Consider the following 23,848-nt stretch of genomic DNA (forward strand, 5'->3'; position numbering starts at 1 on the left):
ATCTGTCAGATATTTTTACAGCCTATGACATCTTAAATATAATTAAGTAAAATATTCATGAATGAGAATATCTGATAATGCTACTAGCTTGGAAATTGTTTAGCTTTTCATTGAGTTCATTAAAGGTATCCTAACTTTGTGCTAGTTATGAGTAAGTTGATTTTTTCCTAATGAGAGTTGGTGAGACTTCTAAAATTCCGTGAAAGTTCGACAAATATTTGTTATGTTCAAAGGACTCTGAAGCTTACAAAGATGAATAACACAGGTGCTTATTCTTAAGGAGCTTTAAATTTGGAAATTTCAGCACATTTGTGATTTACAAGAAATTTTAGCCCAGAAGACCACTCAGCTAACGGCTATTCAAAGCTGGGACAATTATTCAGAGTGAAGAAATCTGGCAATGCACAAATTTCCCGAGTTATCCTAGTAGCTAAAAACAAAACAAAACAAAACAACAACAACAAAAAACAACTTAGCTGGATACTTTAAGGACTTTTCTTCAATAAAACCTGCTTAAAACATTAACAAGAGTTCTATTTTTATAAAAAATTAAATTGGTGTCCTAGAACCACAGAAAAAGTAGATCTCTCAGGGTTAATGTCAGTCATTTTATGTATCAAACCACGCAGTCCACACTGCCAGGGGTTGATGCTGATCATCCAATTAAATGGAAAAAAAACCAAAACAAAACAGTATTCCATACACTGATAAATAACTAGTATCCAGATGCAACAGTTAAGCCAACGCAAATGGTTACATTATGGCTTTCATGCCAAAATATTCATGGTAGACGAAGAAGAGGAAAGATTGCAGTGGGTGCTTGTGCAAGTGGCTCTAACCTAGAGGAAAGCCACTGTTACCAAGCGCAGACGCCAACTATGAGCTCTTCTTTGTGTCGATGTTATTAGAAAGGGAGTGGGCGTTTGACTTCTTTCTTTGGCAGCAGCCTTATTTCTGATGTCAAGAAAAGCTATTCTAATTGGCCACTGAAAAAGAATTTCTGATCAACTCCGAGAAGAGGGCACCTGGGGCTGGGACTCAGCGACGCGCCCGGATTTGGGGGGCTCAGGTGCCCGCTGCTCAGGGCGCGCGCCGCCCTGTGCGCTCCCAGCCGCCCCTATTGTCTGCGGTGGGGGCAGGGCCCAGCCGGGGGCGCTGGCTTTTGAGTGGAGCGGAGGATTTTGGAGGATGAGGACCGGAGGTGGGGGCGGGAGATGTCACCGAAGCCAACCCCCAGGGTTTCAAATGCTCGAGCCCGAGGTGTAGGAGGAGGCAACAGTACCAGCGGCTGCGGCGGCGGCCCTGGCTGCAAATTGCCGTCGTGTGGTTGCTACTGGCAACCGAGCCTCTGCTGAGCGCGCAGCCCGGCAGCCCCTGGAACTAAGGTGGCGAGCGAAGCGGCTGCGGCGCCGCGGCCGCGCCGACTTGGCCGCCAACAGGGCTGTCGCTCCCACCCGCGCCCCGCAGTCCCTCCGGGCTTTAACCGCAGCTGTGCGGCGCCGAGGGCCGAAGGACTCTGGGGTTGGAAGCGTTGCTGTCTCGGAAGCGTCAAGTGACTCGCGCCCTTCGCGAAGGCAACATGGCAGCTTGGGCTCCAGGAATGACATCCCGGCGGTCGCCTGCGAGGCGAGGGCAGCGGGCGCCCGTTTCCAGGCGGGGAGGGAGCCTTGCCGCGCTCCCGACTCCCAGCCTGGCCGGGCGGGGAGCCGCGCGCGCGACCTCGCCTCGCCTTCGCCCCTCGGCCCTTTGTTCTCCACTGGGCGGGCGCCTCAGGCTTCGGGGGCTTTTCGTGAAAACCTCAAAGCCTCGGCCAGCCGAGGTGGTAACACCGGCCCACCTGGCCCTCGACAGAAATGCCTGGCATTCCCCGGCCCCGGGGAGACCGGGCAGAACAGGAGGCGCGAAGGAGGGATCCGGGTCGATCCTCCCCGCGGAGCCGCCTCTCGTCGAGTCGGTCCCTCCCCGTCAGGCCTGAGCTCAGTTTCCCCTCCTCACCTCGGAGAGGCGTGAGGCCGGAGAGCCGGGGAGGGACACGGCGGGGCCGAAAGGCAATGCTCGTCACCCCATCACCCCAAGGAAATGAGATTCTCCCCGCGGGGGAGAGGAAAGCTGCCGGCTCAGAGTCGTCCCAGCCTCGAAAAATCGGGGTGCCAAGCGCCCCTTGAGGTCTGCGCTGGACTCCCCCAGTTCGGCAGGAGCAGAGGCCAGGGGAGGGCGCCGCACGGAAAGGACCCCGGCCCTCCCTGGGTCTCCGGCCGCGGCGACCGCACCGCCCGAGGGCCCAGCCGCGCCCCAGAGCCGTCCGCCGGGAGCGCAGAGGGGGGTCGACGCCCTCGGAGGAGTGAAGCCAGAGGGAAATTTGCATTTCGTAAAACCGCGGTTCAGAAATGACGAAGCCACGTAGACAAGCCAGTTGTGACGTTCAGCACAACGTGCTACTGAAGTACCGAGATCCGCCACCAAATGGCGGCTCCGGCAGCCTGCTGCACTGATAAAGAGGACTCGCCCGCCGTCGTCCATTTTAGGCCGCTTTCACTTCCCCGCTGCTCCCCGATCCCCTTCTCCAAGGCGTCCCTCTCTCTCCCGGTTTTAGGGCGCACGAAGAGCCCCCAAGTCCGAGATGCCTCTGTGCTCTGAGATCCGGCGGGCGCGGGCTCTGCAGGAAGCCGCCGCGCGCAGGCGGCTCCGGGAGGCGACGTCCCAGCCCCTGCCCGCCCGCTCCTCCGCCCGGCCGGGGACCCATTCCGGCATCGCCTCGGGATCCCGAGATGCGAGCCTCTGCCCAGATCTGGAGGTTCCCGCCGCGCAGCCACCCCTCCCTCCCCAGCCCTGTCACCCGGTCCAGGCTCCCTCCCCGGGATTCCAGAGCATTCTTTTTATTAAACGACCCCGGCGGGAGCAGCCTCTCCCTTAGGCCTTTCCAGTCACCGACAAGAAGTCGCCTTCGGGAACCTTCAGGATGGCAACTTTATAACTGTTAATGATTTTCTTTAAAATCCATCCAACAAAACCCCAAAGTCCAAGAACACCTGTTCCTGAAGGAGAAACGGCATTGATTGGACTCAAAGAGGGAGGAGGACAAAGGAAGGCGATTATTGGTCCTGGCTCCCGTGGGCTCTGCTCGCGAAGCCGCCGCCTCCCCTGGTGCGGGGCGTTTTCCCGCCCGCGCTGAGCTCCGCGGACAGGGCCGCGTCGCCGCCGCCGCGCCTCGGCCCGCCGTTGAGCAGGGCTTCGGCGGGAAGGGGGCCACCTCGGGAGGCGGCGCGCGCCAGGCTGCTGCTCCTGCTCCGTACAGGGTCCGACTTTGGAGAACGACGTCGTTCCCCCGCCCCTCAAGCCCCTCAGGGCCTGACAATCCGGCTTTCAAATTTGGCGGGATCCGAGTCAGCCGAGCCAGGGGCGGTGCGAGGCGAGCGGCGCACGCGCAAAATGGCCTCCCGGTGCCCCGCGGCCTCGGCTCGCGCGCCCTGCAGGGCCGAACCCGGATGGCGCCGTTCCGAGCAGGGGACTGGGCTGTGGCGCTTTCCACTGCTCCGTGAGATGCTAATTAGGAAATAAGGAAAAAGAGAGGGGCCGTTTCTTCTTTAAGGTGTCCTTTTGGTAAAGGCCCCCCTGACCGGGGAGGCAGCGCTCTTAGAAGCCAGGTGATTTCCTCCAGGCAGCTGTACTGTGCCTTTCCACCGGGCACTAGAACCTAAGAAACCTGGGTTTTGTTGTTTTTGTTTTTGGAAATCCGTGGCGTTTCCCACCCTAATCACCCTCCCCCGGGCTTTACGCTCCACGCCGTGCGGTGCGGCTTTGTTACAAGATCTTCCGCTCCTGAGGACTTTGGACTTGAGACTTGGGCTCTTGGACCGACCTCTCCACCTGCATTAACCTCGGCATCCGTCTCCGCCACCTTCCCATTCCCGTCATCCCACTTTCCGACGCGCTTCCCTATGAACCTGGGCTGCAGCCTCCCAGGTATCTTCTCTCAACTTGGGTCCCAGCTAATTTAGGACTGAGAGTTGGAGATCTCCAAATCCGCACGACGTTGAAATAACGTCGACTAGGAGGTTTACATTCCATGATGACCCGACAATCAGAGCAAGAAATAGCATTTTACTGAGGCATAGGGAACGACACCTGCTTTTTTTGAAAGTAACTTCAGATAGTCTCAGAAGGTGTATTTTTAAAGGCAAGGGTCAGAAGAATGAGAGTAGTTTTCACTCCTTCATTGGAAGTTTTTTATTGAGCGCTTACTATTTATTCGGAGGGCTAAAGGCGACTTCCGAATGAGTTTTCCACTTGAACTTCTCCAGAAAACTTCTCACAAGAGTCCTATAGAGGAGCCTTTCCAGGGATAAATATGACTTCTGATGTCGTCGAATTGATGAAGACAGAGTTGATTGTGAAGTTCTTCATGTGAGACCTCTAGAAATTGCACACTCAGAAAAAGAAACTGGTGCAAATAAAGGAAATCCGTTTCAAGAACCAAAAGAAGAAAAAAAACGTTAAAAAAAAAAAAAAGTAACTGCGGAAACAGGAAACACTCAACTGTGTAAACATTTTTGGAGACTTTTATAATCAAAACTGGGCAATCTTGAGATTTGCAGGGAGATCGTCTGGCTCAAAATCTTCGCGGTGGGTATTTCCAAATCTGATTCGCTGCAAGGCTGGAATACGTGGATATCCCCTTCTATTCCTCGTAAAGAACTCGTGTCGGCGGTCTGAATTCTGTGGTCCTAATTTAGTTCAAGGACTTTTGTTTTGAGGAGTCAGAATTTTTTTAGAGCTACCTTAGAAATTATCACCTGTTTTAGTGTTCATTTTATACATGAAAAAACATCCTCAAGTGAAATGATGTACCTCAAGAGCTTTATGTTGGAGCTGAGTTCAGCGATCTTTGCACCAACATTAGATGTCTTGAAGGCATAGACGGTTTTTGAAAAGGATTTTAATTAGTATACTGTTAGACGCAGCACAGATATAAAATTGTCTATTTTTTATATAGTTTGATCAAGACCTTGTTGTTTTGGATAAGATGCAAGATTGTGTGGGGAAAACAGCCATAGTATTTAAAAAATCTTATGGAGCCTTCATTCCATCCAAGTACTAAACTAAATCAGAATTTCCAACTATCATTCCTGGTGCATTAGAAAGAAAAAGATATGAAACATTTATCAAACCTTTAAAATACAAAGAGAAATGGAAAAATTAACAATTGCTTCATCCACGATTTTAAGAGACCGGATTCCATGTGCAAACTGTTTCTAAAAGTAAATCCTGTCCCCTCAAAAGATAGCATAAAATAAACTATTTTAAAATATCAAACATCCTCCTTTCGTGTTGATCAAGGAGCATTTCACCTGAGTATTTAAGTTCCTATTGTTTTCATAACAAACCCTTAATAGGCCCATACAATGAGTGTAACAAGACTTCACAATGAACTGCGCCTTTAAATATTCGGAAGAGAGGAAAGAATGAAGGAAAGTTCCTACCAGCTTACTCTGCCTGTTTCATTTTACCTCCAGAGGTCCAAATATTACCACGTATGGATATGGAAATGAAGCAATATGGTTGGCAGGTTAAGACAACTGAAGTTTTTTGTTTTTGTTTTTCATTGCAGTGCAATTAACGGCCGGCAATTTTAAAAGGAAAAACTACTTGTAAAGTGGTATGCATGTGTAAAGCAAGATAGATCACTATTTACACAACAGCAAACAGCCTCATTTTTCTTTTTGCATCTAAGTTAAAAATCTGTAAAATCAATTTAGGCATTTTCTGTGAAATAGTCTGTTAGCACTAACTTTGTGTTCTAGAATATTTTCAGAAGCAAAAGTCAAACTTAAAGCTGACTTTTCCTGTACCCTGCTTTGACTACTAAAGTTACAAAGTTAGGAGCGTTTGATACGGGTTTTCATAAGGTTGAAATTTTCTTAACATGGTAATTTAGCAAACGTTTTTAATCTTAATTGTCAAACTGTAATAACTGCTTATTTAAGAATACAAAACATAATCTTTCTCTATTAATAGAAAAATTTTGGCTGAAATGTACTTTTAAGCTTATGCAACTTTCTAATTGAGGGGAAAAAAATCATTTTTTGAATAAAACATTTTCACATATGGTTAAATAGTGCTAAGTGGGCCATAATTGCAGTATCTGATAATTTAATAAGCAATTTCCAAAATAAATCCATAATAAAGAGGTTGAGATGTAAAGTTTGAATTCCATGTTGATCTTATAACTTGGTTTTATGTAAGTCAAATGCCAGTCCACTAGCATTTAAAGTTTTTAGCCTTTTAAAAAATTTTTTCATGCTTTATACAAATGATCATCCAAAGAAAATATCACTTGACACTTCCATTAACTTTTGTCTTAAATAACATCATGAAAAACTTAAGCCTAGAAAATGAGTTAAATTCACCCAAATTGGCAAACATTGGTAACTTTTACTTCAAAGATTTTAAGTAAACAGATACATCTTTCAATGGGCTTTCAAGCAATTTTACAACAAAGCACATACTTCTTAGCAACATCACTATAAGACAGCAATGTATTCTCTTATAACTTTTACCTGTTGTAATCCACTATAGGGTTTCCACAACTTCTGCACATTGTGCTTTTCATATCAATTTTTTATTAAAGATCTTAGCTATTTTCTAAATGAATATCCTTTTTATTGGATTTTTTCCAATTACAAATGAAATTTCATTTTACATCTATAATTAGAAACAGCACTTACAATGGGACTGTACAAATTTAGGTCAAAATAAAAATATATGTATTTTGTGACTTCATAAAACATCCTTTACTATAAAGAAAGTAGAAGTAACAGCAATATATGTAAAAGTAATGATTTAATGACTATAAGCAAGACAAAGCAATAGAATTGTGCTTCTTTTGCAGACTGGGGACAATGAAATGTTTAGCTACAATTTTCCCATACAAACATGAAACAATATTCATATAGAAGAAACACCCTTACAAATAACTGACGGGTGATGAACACACACCAAGTTCGACCAAAGCAAAAAAACTAAAAATTGTTGGGGTTATTCATATTTTAAATTCAACATGCTTGCTCTATGTAAAAATACCTGTAGAAGCCCATAATAAATAGCTTCTATTTCCAGACAAAGCAGAGAAGGCATATTCCATTGATAATTGTAAAAGCAATTCTTAAATTTGAAATTACTGCTATACCACATATTAAAATAATTTTAGATAAAACGCCTTCTTCCAGCAATTTGCTGCTTTAAAAATTCTAGAATTACAGTGATCAATATGCCATTTAAAAATACATTAATTCCATCACAACCAATGAAAAATTAACAAACTATTTCCATTTTTCTCAATTAAAAGCTTTTCTTTACTGCAACAATTTTTTAAGTAAACATGTATTAGTGGAGAAAAGTCAGTATTATAAAGATGAGCTAATGTAATTTAGAATTTAGAATCAGATATCCATATTAAAAATATTCTATGCTGGTAAGCAAGGCTCAACATAGGTTATGGGTATCTGCAAAGGTCGAACCAGCTGGGAGAATTTTAACAATCATTTCTGAATGCATGAAACACAATATTTCTTTATAGCATTTATAAATATATCATACAATACTGTTTCCTGTTATGTCATATACCAATATGGCATTGTACAACAAGCATAATGCCATCTGATTCTTACAAAAGCGAATCATTTAAACAAGTCAGTAAAATAAACGGTAGTACCCGCTTTTAGGCATACAGATTGTAAAACTGAAGTTTACTTTTCTTTGATCGGTTTTGCGTAGCAACAGAGAAGTAAAAATCAAACAGGAATCAAAATGGCTAAATATGCAAGAAATCGTTATTCACAGTGACATGGCTACATAGAATGCATTATTCTATGCATATTCTTTCCGTTGGTTGAAATTTCAAGATAAAAAGCACTTGTTTTCTACAGGTTCACAAAACAGCATAACAAGAACAATCAAGGAGAATGTAATGTAGGCGTTAGTTGAGATTAACAAACTATGGCCCAGTGCTTATGTCCACCGCAGAATATTTCCAAATCCAAACAATGGTTACAGAAGCCATTTTCCACCTTTCCTAACACAGAGAAAAAAGTCTTGCCTGCTTTCCAAGAAACCAATTCTTTATAACAACAATCTTTCTTTTCAATTAACGTCCATAGGAGTATCACATGTAGTCCATCTTTTATAGCCAAATTTAATGTCACTACAAAAGAAAGCAAATTGGACGATAGTCACATGTATTAGCATCTATAAAGCTGTAATGGCATGAAGATATCTATATAAATCAGGGGTTTAAAATTTTTTTTCCTTAACAGTCTCAGGTATCAACCAGAAGAAGTTGCTGATGACCCATTTACTGATGATTTTCGAGGTCTACTGGCAAAAGAAGATTGGTGGTTACCGCTGGGGCTGTTGCTGGTTCCATTCATGGTACTGGAAATGTGAGGAAACTGTGGATGAGGAGACTGCACTGGAGTACTGGGGCTAGGCAAACAAGAAGAGGTGGAGGGAATACCTCCTGCTGGGCTGTTGGCCTTGTCGCTCCCAGAGTCACTTTCCAGTTCTCCAGCATTTGTCAGTCCATCTCTCTGGTGACTGATCTTCATTCTTTTACAAGTAGGTCGAACTCTGTATTTCAAAGGAAGTGGACCATTCTACAAAGTTAAAAGGAAACAAATTACTCTTAATTCTTCAAATATAGTTTACTATCATAATCTAACAACAGATAAGTTACTTACCCTTCTCCAGGTGTAAATGTAGGCAATATCCATTAGTGTATAATAATCCTTTAAAGGTTCCTCCTCATACATGACATCAATCTAGTGAAAAATATGTTTATTAAGTAACAAAAGAACAAAGGTAAATCTACATTCTTTCATTTAAATATAATCCAAAAGTGCTTTAAAAAGCATATTCTCCAAACATTTTAACAAAGAAAGACTCCTTTTGAAACTTTATAATGACGAAAAAAATATTTCTAGCGATTGTTAAGGGATTTGTTTTCATAACTTTTATAAAAGAGAATGTTTATCAAATGTTTTAAGAGAAATTACAACTTTAGCACTAACTTTAATTTTTTTTTCTATTGCTTTTTTGGGTTCAAAATCCAAAGTGAAAAATGTAATTAAAATTGTTAAATCTATGTAAAATGCAAGAATATAAAAGTAGATACCTGGAAAGTATTAGGTATGTCCATTTTACTTCTGAGAAACTTTCTTAAGTGCATCACAGTCATTGCTGCTGGGCATCGTAAATATCTTTTATCATTCACCTAAAAGTACATTTAGAAAAGTAATTTTTTTCAGCTACTTTCAGATATGAAGAAAGTTTCAAGTTGATTACCTGAATATGATAAAAGATACCAGTATCAAACAAAACTGGAGGTGACTAACCTCTCAACTATACTTTGAGTTTACTATCATTATAAATATTGAATGAACAGATTCCTAATAAGCAAACTTCAAGCATACCAAAGTATTAAATGTAAACTACTTAAAATATTTTGTAAGACAATCATATATAAAATAAATTCTAATTATTAAATATCACGTGTAGATCTTTGTTAAACATTAAACATGACCATTTTCTTGTCTCTAACAGCTGAATGTTCTAAAGGGCAACACAATCTAAAATCTGGAATCCAAACATTTCTTCCATATGTTTTTGTAACATGAAACATACCTCTTCCTTAGATTTCTCTTTGTCTTTGTTTACTTTCCGATCCAGTCTAAAAAACAGAAAATTAATTAGTGAAATAATCTAATAAAACATTGGCATAAAATAAATTGCCTAAATATTTTACCTGTTCTGGTCAAAGAATTCAATGGATAAGCTTATTATCTCATCATCAGTTATAATTCTCTTATCTTCATCTGCAACCTCTCCTCTATCTTCATTAGAGCCATTGGCAGCTATAAAGATATTGTGAAATGTAATTTTTAAAAAGTAACGGCCTAATATATTTTATATGTAGGAGAATGGAAGTGGTACTTTAAAGTCAATTTTAATACATTGTAACTCCCAGATAAGCTCTCCTCCCCAAATAAAAATGTCTTCCCTCCCCTAAAAAGTTTACCATCAGCAGAAGGATGAGCTGCATAAAAATCCCTTCTTCTCTTCATTTCATCTGAATGGGGGAAAAAAAGACATAAACATTTTTGGCCTAACACAAAAAACTATGAATGATCTCTTTAAATTCATTTTCTAAGCAAGTTACTCACTTTTGAAAAGCCCTGGAACTAATTTGTATACGATATCTTGAAGAGTTTTATCTGATCTGAAAAAGAATTAAAATTAAAAATTATGAATTAGTATGGCAAGAACTAAAAATGTTCTGTTTCTATAGTCTTTGTTTTTTGTGCTACAGTATTTTACTTGATTGTGACGCTGTCTATATTGATAACATAAAAATTAACTACGAGAATACACGTTTTCTGTATACAGCACTTTGTAAATCAGTAGAAAAATATTTTATATTCACTAATAAATTCTTCACATTTGCTCAGTCAAAAGAAGTGTGCCTTTCAAGTTACTAAATTAGCTAATTATTATGAATAGAGAATAAAAAGGTAACAATGGAAGCCCTTTAAAATATTTATTCTTGCCTGTTATGAAGTCATAAAGAATGCAAAAAAGGTGAACTAACTCAATTTTTAAAAGACAGAAAAAAATATGAAAATCACATGAATACTACTAAACTTTATCTAAACTTGGTCACCATTAATATGGCAAGAAATTAAAGATATCCTCTACAAAGCATACATATTAGGTATGTATTCAAGAGAAAAATTAAGAAATAAAGAGTAAATTATACAACTTTATTATACAACCCTCAGTAAATGATACAACTCCAATAACAATTACAAACAAGGAATTTAGACAGTTTCCTACCTTATATTCAGTAGTGGTCTGGTTTTGTGAACTTGGACATCACAAATAGGACAATACTTGCTGGTCTCCAGGTAACGAACAATACACGTTTTACAGACTAGAAGTAGAACACCAAAGTTTTTTTATGTTTAGAAATTAGTGGATAAAGCATTGGTGTCAGAAACGAAGAACTAGCAGAAATAAGATGGTAAATGCCGAAAAGTGTTTCCAACTAAACTAATTCATATCCTGAGAACACATACATTGCATGCTTTTATAACATATGTTAACAAAAAGTCAAATGCAAGAGAAGAAAATGACTTCACCACTTTATACCAACATTCCCACAGATTGCAGGAATCGTTAATAGTTTTCAAATTTCAGGTGAAATACACATCATATAAAAAAAGAGCTAAAGCTCAGTACTTACAGGAATGTAGACATTCTATTATGGTTGTGGCATCAATGAAGTACCCTCCACAAAGCACACACATCAGGTGGGGATTTAGCTCAGTGATCTTGATTCTGGTTGTTCGATGCATTTCTGCTTGTTAAAAGATCCTGCAAGACGCAGAAATAATGGCTATAATTCACGTAACAAGAATGGAGATGTAGTAATCACACACTCTGAATTCATAAAACTCAATTTAACACTGTACAGCTGGGCTGTCCCAACGTTTTCTACAGATGGAATTTACTCATCAGATCGGAATCAGTTCTACCTAAATGATGAAAAAAGATCCAGCTAACGTTACTTCTGGTCTCTCAGATCATTCCTGCAGGGAGAAGAAAAGATCTGAGGTGGGGGCTGGGAGCTGAGCGTAGTCGGGTCTCTTTCTTCCATTTGTCCTCCAGCCCAGCAGCCCCAAGGCTGCTGCAGACGCCACACGATCCCCGCGGATATTTACCAACCACTAGGGCTTGTTCCAGGTCTCCAAATTTATCACAAAACTTCCTCAAGAATCTGCAAGTGAAAATCCCAGTGTTCCGGTTGTTTTAGACGGTTCCAGCAAGCAGAACCTGGCACGTTTTTCCGCGACGCGCAGGGAAAACAATTCTGCCCTCCCTGCATCCCTGGCATTTCCGGAGACGGGTACCGGGGCCGCAGGAGCACCTCGAGTCGGCCTGGGCCGGGGCCTGAGCCGGGCGGACGCCCGGGGGCCGGGATGCGAGGGGCGGATCCGGCGGCGCCCGGGGCTCCGTCTCGCTCCGGATTCGGAACTCGCCTCGGTCGGGGTTTCCATAGCAACTTACACTTACACTTGGCATCCGGCCACCGCTGCAACTCCGCGCGGAGCCCGGCCCGAGCCCCGAGCCTCGGCAGGCGTGCGGGGCGGCGGGCGGCGGGCGACGGGCGGGGGAGGGGCGGCGCGCCGCGGGGGCGGGGCCGGCGCGGGGGCGGGGTGGGTGCGGCGACGCCGGTGGGGGGGGCGGGGCGGACCCACGAGGCCACGGCGCTGGGGATCGGGGACTGGGGACCCGGGTCCCGGGCGGCTGAGACCCCGGAGCCTGCGGCAGCGCCCGCGAAGGGAAAATGCAAACCGCACTCCCGGCCATTTCGGACACTTCGGGGGCCTCTTTCCACGTCGACTCGGTGCGCAGAGCTGCTTTCAGATCTCGACTCTCTCGGTCTGTCCTCTCTGCAATCATTCGGTCAGAAATTTCACGAGGGGATCTTTTGAGAATGCCAACTGTGCACTTAGCCCGAAACCGTGAGGGCTCAAACTGCAGAGATGTTTACTGAACCGAACCTCTTTAAAACTTCCTTCTCTAATGTGACGCTGTCCTGTAGATCAAATGAGCGATACAAAGTTTTGGAAAGGCTGAAAACTAAAATCTGTTTTACTAGAGGAGGAGGTGGGGGGGCAAAGCTCAGTGTTTTATCTGAACAAACTATGTTGGGGACAATAAAAACTACTTTAATCGGTATGATAATGACAATATATAAAGAACCATATGACCAGCCCATTCCCAAGGCTAAATCAACACCTTGTTAACCCAGAGCAGCGACAGGAGGGAAAAACAAACGTCATTTTCTCAGTCTAAGTTTCATAAAACCCCCCATACGATGAAATGATATTCTCAACAGATACCTATGTTATAGGAAAGTCACAATGGGGAAATGTCAGCAGCAATACACCAGCCGACAGTCAGGGAAGTCAATTACTTCGTGTAGTATTCTTATAAAATAAACTTCAACTCCCCTCCTTCATTCATTTCAGAACCTGACTTAAGACTAAGCCTCCACACTTAACTGAAGTACATTCTCAAAGCTTCCTTGAATGGAAATCCAGGAACTTTTGAAACTTGCAGTAAGATGTACTTGCGGTTTTAATTCCTAAGTTAGTGCAGTAAAGGGAAACACCAATCAACACATCTTAATGGCTTAAATTAAGAGCTGACTTCTAGAAAATGGTAAAAAAACAAAACAAAGCCTCTTATGAAAGTGACCACAGTGGCAACTGACAACCTCAACCAGAAAACTTCTTGTGTGATTCCTTAGTTATCTTTGGGCTACTTGTTAAGAAGAATACTGTCAACATGTAAACATAAATCTAAGCGGGGTCATAGAGCAGTTGTAGGTAGAGCTATGTCCCTAAAGAGTAGCAATATTTAAATCCAGCTGTACTTGGTAAATTAAAGAACAGCCTTGTTGGTGCTTAAGGAAAATTCTCCTAGTGAAATCAGAGGATCTTTCCTAGAAAGACAGCAAGGTGATACTTCTGTTTGCCTGTGAAAACATACTGCACTAAAAAACCACTGATCGTGAAGTTCATGAAGAGGCGCCAATAAAAATAGCTCCCTTTATTTCTCCTCTACCTTGTAGAAAATCAACACCACTTAAACAGAAATATTAACAGGGAGAACAATCAAACCTCAGTGGAGGGTTATCTACTGGTTGGCTTTGAGCCTTTAAGTCACAGGTACTTGACCAAAACTCTTTCAAATCCAAGTCTTAATTCACCCAATTCCTCCACCTCAGTTCAGAAGAATTTGGCCACAGTCGTCTGACCATTTATAATGCTAATATAAATATCACTTTGTTATTTAAAATCAGTTATTTAAGCCATCTGAAAGTAGTGGGAACCTAATATGAAGACTTCCAAGGTGTTTGACTTGCTTGTTAAGATTTGAGAAACAATCTCTTACACACTAGAAGTGAAAACCTTCCAGGTTCCAACCCGGAAACTGCCAGATAAGCAAGCAAAAATGCACTAAACATATAATGGTAAAAATACTTAACACTTAGAACTTGCCATTGTAACACACTCAATTGGGGCTGTCAGTTTTTAGGTGAAGGCCTAACACCAGGAATGTAAAAGTGAAGGAAAACAGAAGCAAGTTCTTATGTTAACCATCAGCTTGCCTAGTGCAATCTAAGAAATGCAAATGAGCTCCATAACCCCAGTTGTGGCTCACAGCCCAAAGCAAGTATGGGTAAAGTTGGGGTTAATTTGACTCCTGGGGAGAAATTTGCCTATTTGCACACTTAACATACATCCAAGAACTTAGTGATAGAGTAATTAATGGATTTATCATATACAATTAAATGCTTAATTTACTTACAAAAGCTTTATGTGTATACATGCATACAGGGTGACTTGTATGTAGCTTTAAAGATACCTTTACTAGGCATATGATTTACGCAAGTTATTTCAAACACTTCTGACTAAACTTGAGGGAGATGTATAGAATGAACTCAAGTCTAAAAAAACTGTAATTTTGCTTATAAAATCAACCCCAGGGATTTCTGATCCATCTACCTAAAACTCAAAATGTTAATACATAGAGCCTCACAACTTGGTATATACTGTCAATAATTTGCATCCTTATGTATCAAGTCTTTAGTGTAGCTTATAATGTGTTTCCAGAACTTGGGAATTAAAGTTCCTATAAAACATAGGTTGAACTACTCATAAGGTTGTACACATCACCAACCTTCACTTGCATTTAGATAAATACGCTCGGAATTTTGCCCACTTTAAGGGAAGGGGTTACTACTTGCTTCTCTTTCACATATTGAACCGTGACCACTAAGCCCACTAAATCCTTTTATTGCAATTGAGAATGATCAAAGTCTCTCTACTTGTTTACTTCCAATTATTAACTGTAAATCTCTGGGAAAAAGATCATGCTATATCGCTGTCAAGCCCAAGTGACTGCGTAAACACATGCAATCAACTTTTTAGTGCTCCCTTCTAAAGTAGCCCTTTGCCAAACGACCTATGCTGACATTTAGCAAAACCTATAAAATGTAGTAGACTGGAGTCATGATGCTGAGTGTATCCTTAGTAGAAGTTGAGAGAAAAGTTGCAGTCTCCAAAAGGGGAAAAAAGAAAAAGGAAAAAAAAGTAGAGAGAAAAGAAGCCTCCAGCAAGGCTAACGTCCAGTCACCATCTTCACTCAACAAAAAGCTCCAAATTTGAAATACCAACTTCCCAGGGATCACCTCCCAAGTGACGTTCGGAGCACTTATCCAAAACTCCCAACACACACCACCTTGAAAACTTTAGCATTTTAAATACAAATGCAGGAGACCTTGGAAACAACTGGAAACCGCCATCTTACCAGCCATCCAATCTCACACAAGTGTCCCCCCAACTTAAGTTAATAACATTTTTGTCGGGGATCTCTCCAGCCTAACACCCACCTTGGAGGGATGGCCGCCCCCCACGCAACCCGTCCCTATAAAATGGGGGCGTTCTCTGGCTGCTGGAGCCCCTCCAGGGCCCTTTCTTCTGAAGACGAGGGAAGCCACTTGACCCAAGCAGCTCCCGATTTCAGGAACCCGTACCCGTTCCATCCAAATCTACCTCTCAACAAAGGGCGCTGCGGCCCGGAGAGCCGCCGAGGCTGGAAATACTAGCGCTCCTCTCGGGGGCCATGTGCGTCGCGAGGGTACGGAGGGGCGCCCGGGGGAGCGGGGAACTAAAACGTGGGGCCGCGCGCGGCGCGCCGGGGCTGAGCGGGCGGCGGCGGCTGGAGCGGCGCCGAGCCCTGCTGGCGGCGGCGGCGCGGCGCGGGCTGCGGGTCGGTCCCGGCGCCGCGGGAGTCGGCGGGCGGCGGCGGGCGCGCGCTCGCGGGCGCGGGGCGGGCGACGCGCGGGGCCGGCGGGCGCGGGGCGGGCAGCGCGGGGCGCGGGGCCGGGCGCCCACGCTGTCAGCGCCCTCCAGGCAGCGCGGCCGGGGCGCGGGGGGGGCTCCTCTTCCACCCGCGGCCACCCCGAGCCCCGCGCGGCCCCCGCCAGCCCCCAGCCCCGTCCCGGGGGCGCCTCGCCTCCTACGTACCCGGAAAGAGCAGCCGGCGCGAGGCGATCGAAGCGGGCGGAAAAGACAATGAAAGTTAAAAGTCGTTCAGCAGAAAATGAATGCGAGCCAAGCGGCCATCTTGAAGCGAGCTGCAGACGCTGCTGTCAATGGGCAACCAGCGCGGCCCCGAGCAGCCGCGGCCGCAGCGCTCGCCTCATGCCGCCTCCGGCCGGCCTCCTCCTGCTCCGGCGCCTCGGCCTCCTCCGGCGCCTCGGCCTCCTCCTCCGCCTCCGCCTCCGCCTTGGCCTCCAACGCCTCCTCCTCCGGGGCCTCCTCCTCCTCCTCCTCCTCCTCCTCCTCCTCCTCCTCCTCCTCGGCCGCCGCCGCCTCCTCCCGCTCCGCACTCGGGGGAGGGAGCGCGCGGAGGGGGCGCGATCGGTTTTATTCTGCGGGGCTGGGAGGTGCTGCTAAGCCGGAGCGGGGCTCCCGCGCCCACATCCCCATTGTCTCGCCCCGATCTCTGCCTCTCATACTACGATTATTTCATAGTTGCTGTGGGGGAGGCGGGCGGGCGGGGGGCGCCGTGTGTGTGCGTGCGAGCGGGGGGAGGGGAGGAGGGCGAGGAGGGGGAGGGGAGGGTGGAAAAAAATGCACTGCTGAAGGCAGAGTGGAAACTGACACCGGCTCCAAAATGGCTCGGAGTCCGCCCGCCCCCTCCGCCCGCCGCCCCCCCAGCGGGTCACGTGCTCCCCTCATTCCTTAAGGGCGGCCTGGGAATTAGTGTCGGTGTAGTCAGGCCCGTGGCCGCCCCCTCCTCTCCGCGCCGCGCGCCAGGCCCCCTCCCTCGCCCCGCGCGGCGGCGGCGGAGACATTTCTCCACAGCGCCACACGCGCCGCCGCCGCTCCGGCCCCGCACGCCGCGCAGCCCACCCCGCCCCCCGTTCTTTCTTTCTCCCGGCCGCCCGCCTCTTCCCGCGGCGCACACGTCCCCCGGCCGCCGCCCCCAGCCGACCCCGCGGGCTGCGGCCCAGGCTCCGGCGCCGCGGCGGGGAACCTGTGCCCGAGTTGGGCTCGCGGAGACAACAGCGCCCGCCCGCCCGCGGCCGCGCCAGCCCCAGCCCCTTCCCCGCCCGCCGGCGGCCGAGGCGGGGCGCGCGCGGGCGGCGGCTGGCTCCGGGCAGGGGCTCCGGGCCGGGACCGGGCGGCCGAGGGTCGGGCTGCGAGCGAGACCTCGGGCGCAGGTAACGGGCCGGGCCGCCGCCCGCGCCCGCCCGCCCCCGGAGTCCCGAAGCAGGGGTCTGCGATCGCATCCTTTTCTCGGTGTTTAACTTTAATCCTGAGAAAAGGCGATCGTTAAAAGTTCTTCACACAAAGTAATAATTAACACACGAACTCAGATGCAAACAAAATATCATCACTGTTTGTGGAAAACACCTTATTTATTTAGGGTGTAATACTGTCTACTTCCTTTCAGAAGACTTGAAAAAGATCAAAATAGGATAAATGGACAGTTAGTACTAAACATGATTCAAATACTTGGGCAGTATTTTTCCCTCAACCTTTTCACACGTGTTTTTAAAAAGTGTCAAAATTGATGAATGGCATAAATTCAAAAGGAAAATTCTTTTCTACTGAAAAGGACATCCAGCTCGCACAAACGGTGGTTCAGCAGTAGGCAAGGCGTTTCTGGTTTTCCTCTGAACTCGGGCGGATAGTTAACTTCCCCAAGTTACAACTGAGTTGCTCTTTCCAGGCTTTTCGAAGCATCTTTAAGTTTCCCCACCAAGTCCTAGAAGACGTGTATAGAATACCACGTTTTTAGGATAAAAAACAGAAGTATCCAAGTTCCAGAAAGTTGCAAGAAAAAAAAAGTCAGGGCACCCCTTCCAAACAAGTTTAAAATTCAACAAGATTTTAACTTTTGACAAACAACTATCGGTCAAAAGAAGCGTTTCCTCGCATATACCTCATGTTCAAATCGGTTATTTGCCCTCACATTAAAACATAATTTCTAACCGAATCCTTAACAGCCCGAGTACATCTAAATTTTCTCAAGTTATCTAACAAAGGTTATGCTGTATACACATTTTCTGCAAGTTTAAAGTTTGATTCATAGTTACATTAAAACGACTCTGCAGAAGATGTCTTTGAAAAATTCAATTTCACTTAAATTTTAGGTAATGACCTTCATTTTTTTAAGTGCTAAGAAATAAATTCGTTGTCATATCCATTAATCAATGTAGTTTTGAATTTCCCAGTCTTAAAATAGACAATATAAACTATTTTAGAATGTTATATATACTTCCCCCTTTATAAAAAGTCATTAAAAACCAGTTTCAAAATCCAGTTTTGACAGTCTAATTCAATTTCTGAAAGCAAAGACATTTTCAAAGCCATGCTCTTAATTTTGCTTTATCTTATTTGATCAAACTCATCAGGAAGACAAGAAATTTACACTAAATGCTACACTTCAGAAGTTTATTTTAATCAGCAAGAACAGCAAATATGGACCAATTCTCTATTAATAACTAATCTTAATTTCAACAGTGAAACCTATGTGAAAATACTACTTTTGCTGCCCCTTTCCCATTAACTCCTTAACCAACCTTCATTATCTGCTGGCAAATGATTAGATTACTTTTCTTTTGAACTTTCCAAGAGCATAACTCTGAAGCCAACATATATATCTATAAATTTAGGCATATTTATAGATCCTAATACTGTACCTGTAATTGTTCCATGCTGCAACTAAAACTAATCTCTGGATAGGATTGGGAATCAGTGTTCTAGGGCAGGAAAAAGAACACACAACAAAAAAACGCTGTTTATTTAAATCAATGACATTTTAAATTTTATTACACATTTCATTTTTGGGTAAGACTTATCTATAAATACCTGTACATTTAAGGTCACCAAATATGCAGGTCTGTACATCTTATGAAGTTGATTGGTCTAAAAGAACACAACATATATGTAACAGCCTTTAACTCTATTTTTCAAGAAGTTCCCCAAATCCCCCCTGGAGAAGTTTGTTAATCTTTTTACCTTTATCTGATATTCCAAGCGCCAAGAAACATCCGTAATATGAGGGAGGGATCTGCCTATACTGAAAGATGCAATGATAACTACATATATAGTCTCTACAGAAGATCTTTTCAGTTATTTATATTTACTAAGAATGGTGTCGACCTTCCACCCCAACTCCATTTTAATCCATTCTGAATTTAAACCATTGTTAAACTTTATTTTTAAATTCTAAATGGTAAAAGAGCATTTGAAAATCATCTCAGTAAACTTTATCTTTAAAAACATTAGCTTAACTTCAATTGTTTGACATGCCCTTTGGTTCCTTTTCTTTGGGTCAAGATCCCAAAGATCTTGTTTCACACCAGCACTCTCCATTCATACCTGCAAGTGAAAAGTGCCTCAGCTTGACACCTTATACAGTACATACCTTCCCAGTAGGGTTTCTAGGGAATTCTTATTATTCTGGAGAGGAAAAAGAAAGAAAGAAAGAAAGAAAGAAAGAAAACAGATCTTTACAAACAGAGTAAAAGAAAAATAGTAACTGTTAATTAAAAATTTTAAAGTAAGTAACCTGATATTCCGTGCAAAACAGTTCTGTTCGCTCTCTGTCAAATTTACAGTCTTCTAGATAAGCGCTAGAAGAAGATAAAAGCCAAAGTTCCGTCTCCATTTTTAAAACTGAAATTGAAATCATAAAGGTAATATTTGAAAATAAATGGATATTTAAATAAATCCTGTACCTTAGAGTTGACTTGTCAGCTCGGTGCTTTCCTGCCTCTAGTATGTAAGTTGCAGCTGCTGCATGACAATATTTTAAAACCACTGGGTCGATATGTTTCAAGTCTGGATGATCTAAAATAAATTAACTTCCAGTGATGCCTGTGATAAATTCTTTATAGTCATGTTCCTATAAAGGATATTTTAATTTGGGTTTAAAAACCCTCTTAACAAGATAAAAAAAATTCAACTATAAAGACTGTCAATTATAAGTAAATGAGATGAGCAACAAGATAAATGAAAAACAATAAAGAAAACACGTCAAGAACTCTATTACTGGTTTCAATTAACTTATTTTGCCTTAATATTTTTACTATTAAAAACATAGCCCCTAAAGAAACTATAACAATGCAATAGTCATTCTAACATCGGGGTAAATTCAAAGGAAAAACAAGATAAAATATTTTACATGCTGTCAACTTTAGAATAAACTTTCATCCTAAAAATGATTATTGGTTCCATGAACAATATTATACCAAAGGGGTAGAAGGCAGGGTATGAGTTCAGAACATAAAATACAAATTTCAAAATTATACTAGTACTTTCAGGGTTTGACAGTCATCCTTTTTTTTTTTTTTTTTTTTTTTTTTTTTTTTGAGATTAACCCAGGTGGTGGTTACTATTTTCGTTTGAAGAACTTCCACTTTCATACATTTTGTACAAGTGTTTAGTTCATGAAACTACAGAAAACAAACCAAAAATTTGAATTGTTGGGATATTTATATTTAAGAAAATTATCTAAAAGCGATCTGTCTTAAAATATGCTTGCAATTCACATTGACACTGCACTACCCAATCACTGACCGGATCGCTTAAAAGACACTTGTATCCTTGTAACCAGGGTGGAACAAAGCATTGTGCATCACAGTTTAAGGTTCTAGGCGGAGTACTTGTGTAAAACAACCTGAACTAGAGCACTGGAGTAATCATAGCAACTTGAGATATGCTCCAAGTTGGAAAATGTCAACACTATCTGACCTAGTAATTACTTCGGAAACAGACCCTTTTAAAACCTTTGCCAGCCTAACCCCTGGAAGCCTGAATTTCAGGGAGTTCCCCAGATGAAGTCCAAGTGTCAAAACAGCCGCAGCCTCAGACAAGGCTAAACACCTTAGATGTTTAGGCCACAAACAAGACTTCAACAAGGGCTTTACAAAAGAACAAAGAGACTGGAGGGAAACCGGGCCAGGAACGTGGAGTTGGCTCTATGCAGGTGCCAAGTGGGGCCAAAACAATGCTCAGGGTCTGCTCCGAGTCCTGACAGAGCCACGTCCCCAGCACTCCGTCCGGAGCGAAGGGCAAAGCCCGGAGACTTCCTCTTCCCGGGGCTTTCCCCTTCTCGCTCCGCCGGCTTCTCTTCTCCGAATGCCCTTCCACCCCGGTTGATCCAGCTCCGAGCCGAGCTGAGCGGCTTACCTAACACGGCCTCGTCCGCCTGGGCGTCCAGCAGGCTCTGGAAAGCCGCCCGGAGGAGAAGCGTGAAGGCGTTCGAGTCGAAGGAGCCGGGATCCGCCAGCATCTGGAAGCCTTTCTGCACAGACTCCGAGAGCTCCATTGTGAGCGCGCCGTGACCTTCGACACGCGCACCACGTGACACGCGCCGCGCGCTCAGCTGATGCGCTCGCGCGCGCACGCGGCTCGGAGCGGCGGGCTGCCGGCGCCGGGCGGCTGGTGGCGGGGCGGGCTGCGGGGCCTCCCGGGTGGGGGCCTCCCCGCTCGCCTTCGCGCCCGCGCCGGGGCCCCGCACCCCCAGCAGCCGCCCGTCGCCTGCTACCGCTTCCGTCCAGCCCTTCCTTGTCCAGCGCAGGCCGCCGGAGCCTCTGGGCCTCGGCGAGAAGGGCGGCCCTAGGCGTTTTGTGTACGCGCTCAGCGCTTTCTCCTCCGCTCGGCGCTCACTTCGGATGGTCACCAGTTCGGTTCCCTGAGAGACCCCCGGGAGGCGGCGGACGGTGTCCGATCCTGGCCTCTGCCTCTCGCAAACGGCGCCCTCCCCGCTCCTCGCCCTGCGCGAATCCTACGGGGAGCTCTGATCTCAGGCAACAGGGTTTTGTTTGTGTGTGTGTGAGTGTGTGTGTGTGTGTGTGTGTGTGTGTTAACTCACAGGGTTAACCTCGCAGCACTGCCCTTTTATGAGACTGTAAGACATTTAATTATGATTCTTGCTTATTTTTATTTTGTCATTTCTGGAATACGGCAGTAGATGCTTTCCTGCATGGGGAGTGTGTACACAGGCACACATACAGAGAGTTCGTGTATGCACTGCACTCCAGCAATCAGATTAATAAATTATTCATGAACAGATTTGACAAGATTATTAACAATTTTATTTGCCGCTGCAAATAAATGCCAACTGCCCTACACGTTTCTTGCTACTCTACTCGCTACTTCTATGGGTCCAGTTTTAGTTGCTCTATAGATTCTGCATAAATATGTTTCTTAGTAAAGTACAGTTAGGAATGGCAAGATCTTTATTAGAAGTGAATTACTGTTTAGGATGCTCATACCTTTAAAGATTCAAATACTGTATAAAGTTTAACTTCGTCTCTAGTTCTATGAAGTTGGTTTAGAGAACAAGAATGATTATTTTTTAAAAACTGAAGGCATTTTTAATCAAAAGAACTTGAAAATATAAATGCAAGTTCTTGAAGGGTGGAGAGAGGGGATGCGGGGGATGTGGAACAAGAAAGATGTTTTAGTCTCCAGGAGCAATTATTTGCAACATTAGACTCAACGTGAAACATTCTTATCTTTGTCTAACTTAGATGTCTATTTTAAAATTTTTTGATGGATATAGTCGACATTTAACTTGGCACCAATATACATGGAGTACCTCATTTCACAACAGGATGCAAATGGAATAACAGCATCAGTAACAGATTGAGTAACTCTACTCAGCCCTTCTTTGAAAGCTTTGAAAGGCATGTGCAGTGGCTCTTCATGGCTCTTCACTCGGTTAGAATATAGTAGCAGTGAAGGATTTAAAAGTCTCCCTAGAGTCTTTATGGAACAAACACCTATTAATCATGTTCATCTTTTCTTCCCATCACTCATCTTCTCCCTGAATTGTTTCTCATCAGTAGTAAAATGTCAGTTGAAAAACTTCATTATATCTGATTGCATAGAGAATAGCCAGGACAGAGTTGTGTAAATATTAAACAATATTAACACCCAAGCTTATGTTTATTACATGTGTATTTTTTGACGTATTGTAACATTGATTATTAATACTTTTTATTGTTATATTCCCCAATATGAAGTAGAATGATTAATGCTCTAATAGAATTTGAGTTAACTCTAATCATAATTTAGTATCAAAAAAGAAAATATTCATGAGCTTAGATTTTTAAAATATTATTTTAAAAGAGAAAAAACACAAGTGGTAGTGAATTTGTGTTTTATTAAAAGTTAGGAAATTCACAAAGATTGTTTCCACATTAGCTGTCTTGTTACTCTGTTGCCCGTGTATAAGTACTTTCTCTTAGGATATTTTATCCTCTTACGCCTAAATATGTTCATATGTTAGGCCTAAATGATGGGCACATTTTAAGCTCACACAAAAATTTTCACCATAATGTTTTCTAATGCTAGAAAAACTGGATTTCCTACTACAGGTATATTTATTTCAACTTCCTTTGAAGGAGGCACAGGATTGAGTGTTTCAAACATGTGTCTTTGACAAGCCATTGAAATACGTGGAAGTATGATAATTAAAAGACATGACTACCCAGATGTGGACTCTTGGTTGCAACTATAAAAATCAATACATCTTATATTAGAAAAACTGCATATGAACATATTATGAAAGTATGAAAAATACTGTTTAAAATCTTGTTTTACTCATTGAAAACAGCATTGGAACTTTAACTAAACTTAAAAAATTCTGCAGGCTCAAAGCTAATAAACTAAATTTGGCCCCAAAAAGCCCCTTC

At 43.7% G+C, this 23,848-nt stretch overlaps 2 protein-coding genes across 8 annotated transcripts; both read right to left on the reverse strand.

The window, feature by feature from the left end:
* Positions 1–6,133: 6,133 nt before the first annotated feature.
* Positions 6,134–16,707, reverse strand: BMI1 (BMI1 proto-oncogene, polycomb ring finger). 6 transcript variants are annotated; one of them, XM_039478733.2, is made up of 10 exons: positions 16,155–16,707; positions 11,297–11,427; positions 10,888–10,984; positions 10,218–10,273; positions 10,073–10,123; positions 9,800–9,908; positions 9,679–9,724; positions 9,170–9,268; positions 8,736–8,816; positions 6,134–8,651 (listed from the first exon to the last, which is right to left on the reverse strand). In XM_039478733.2, exons 2-10 carry the CDS (start codon positions 11,406–11,408, stop codon positions 8,322–8,324), a joined length of 981 nt encoding a protein of 326 aa, XP_039334667.1. In that variant the 5' UTR covers positions 11,409–11,427; positions 16,155–16,707; the 3' UTR covers positions 6,134–8,321. The 6 variants fall into 6 exon arrangements, with proteins under 6 accessions (XP_039334667.1, XP_010339518.1, XP_039334668.1 ...); XM_010341216.3 differs by lacking the exon at positions 16,155–16,707 and adding an exon at positions 15,518–15,755; XM_039478734.2 differs by lacking the exon at positions 16,155–16,707 and adding an exon at positions 12,127–12,227.
* An 828-nt stretch (positions 16,708–17,535) lies between these two features.
* COMMD3 (COMM domain containing 3) lies at positions 17,536–21,524 on the reverse strand. Of its 2 annotated transcripts, XM_010341210.3 has the most exons (8): positions 21,336–21,520; positions 19,883–19,994; positions 19,714–19,777; positions 19,570–19,604; positions 19,161–19,221; positions 19,011–19,067; positions 18,842–18,901; positions 17,536–17,904 (listed from the first exon to the last, which is right to left on the reverse strand). In XM_010341210.3, exons 1-8 carry the CDS (start codon positions 21,472–21,474, stop codon positions 17,845–17,847), a joined length of 588 nt encoding a protein of 195 aa, XP_010339512.1. In that variant the 5' UTR covers positions 21,475–21,520; the 3' UTR covers positions 17,536–17,844. The 2 variants fall into 2 exon arrangements, with proteins under 2 accessions (XP_010339512.1, XP_010339513.1); XM_010341211.2 differs by lacking the exon at positions 19,883–19,994 and having other exon boundaries at positions 19,714–19,820; positions 21,336–21,524.
* Between the last annotated feature and the right edge of the window lie 2,324 nt (positions 21,525–23,848).

This window comes from Saimiri boliviensis, chromosome 8, assembly GCF_048565385.1.
Source record: "Saimiri boliviensis isolate mSaiBol1 chromosome 8, mSaiBol1.pri, whole genome shotgun sequence".
In the NCBI taxonomy this organism is placed as follows: Eukaryota; Metazoa; Chordata; class Mammalia; order Primates; family Cebidae; genus Saimiri; species Saimiri boliviensis.

Bases quoted from the DNA above. Each gene is read 5' to 3' on its own strand.
- COMMD3 (XM_010341210.3), bottom strand. From the start codon at position 21,474: ATGGAGCTCTCGGAGTCTGTGCAGAAAGGCTTCCAGATGCTGGCGGAT. The intron at 19,995-21,335 runs GTAAGCCGCTCA...AATTTATTTTAG, and splicing joins GGCGGACGAGGCCGTGTTAG to ATCATCCAGACTTGAAACAT. The intron at 18,902-19,010 runs GTATTTATAGAT...TTCCTGCCCTAG, and splicing joins TGGTGACCTTAAATGTACAG to AACACTGATTCCCAATCCTA.
- BMI1 (XM_039478733.2), bottom strand. From the start codon at position 11,408: ATGCATCGAACAACCAGAATCAAGATCACTGAGCTAAATCCCCACCTG. The intron at 10,274-10,887 runs GTAGGAAACTGT...ATTCTTTTTCAG, and splicing joins AGACCACTACTGAATATAAG to ATCAGATAAAACTCTTCAAG. The intron at 9,725-9,799 runs GTAAAATATTTA...TCTGTTTTTTAG, and splicing joins GAATTCTTTGACCAGAACAG to ACTGGATCGGAAAGTAAACA.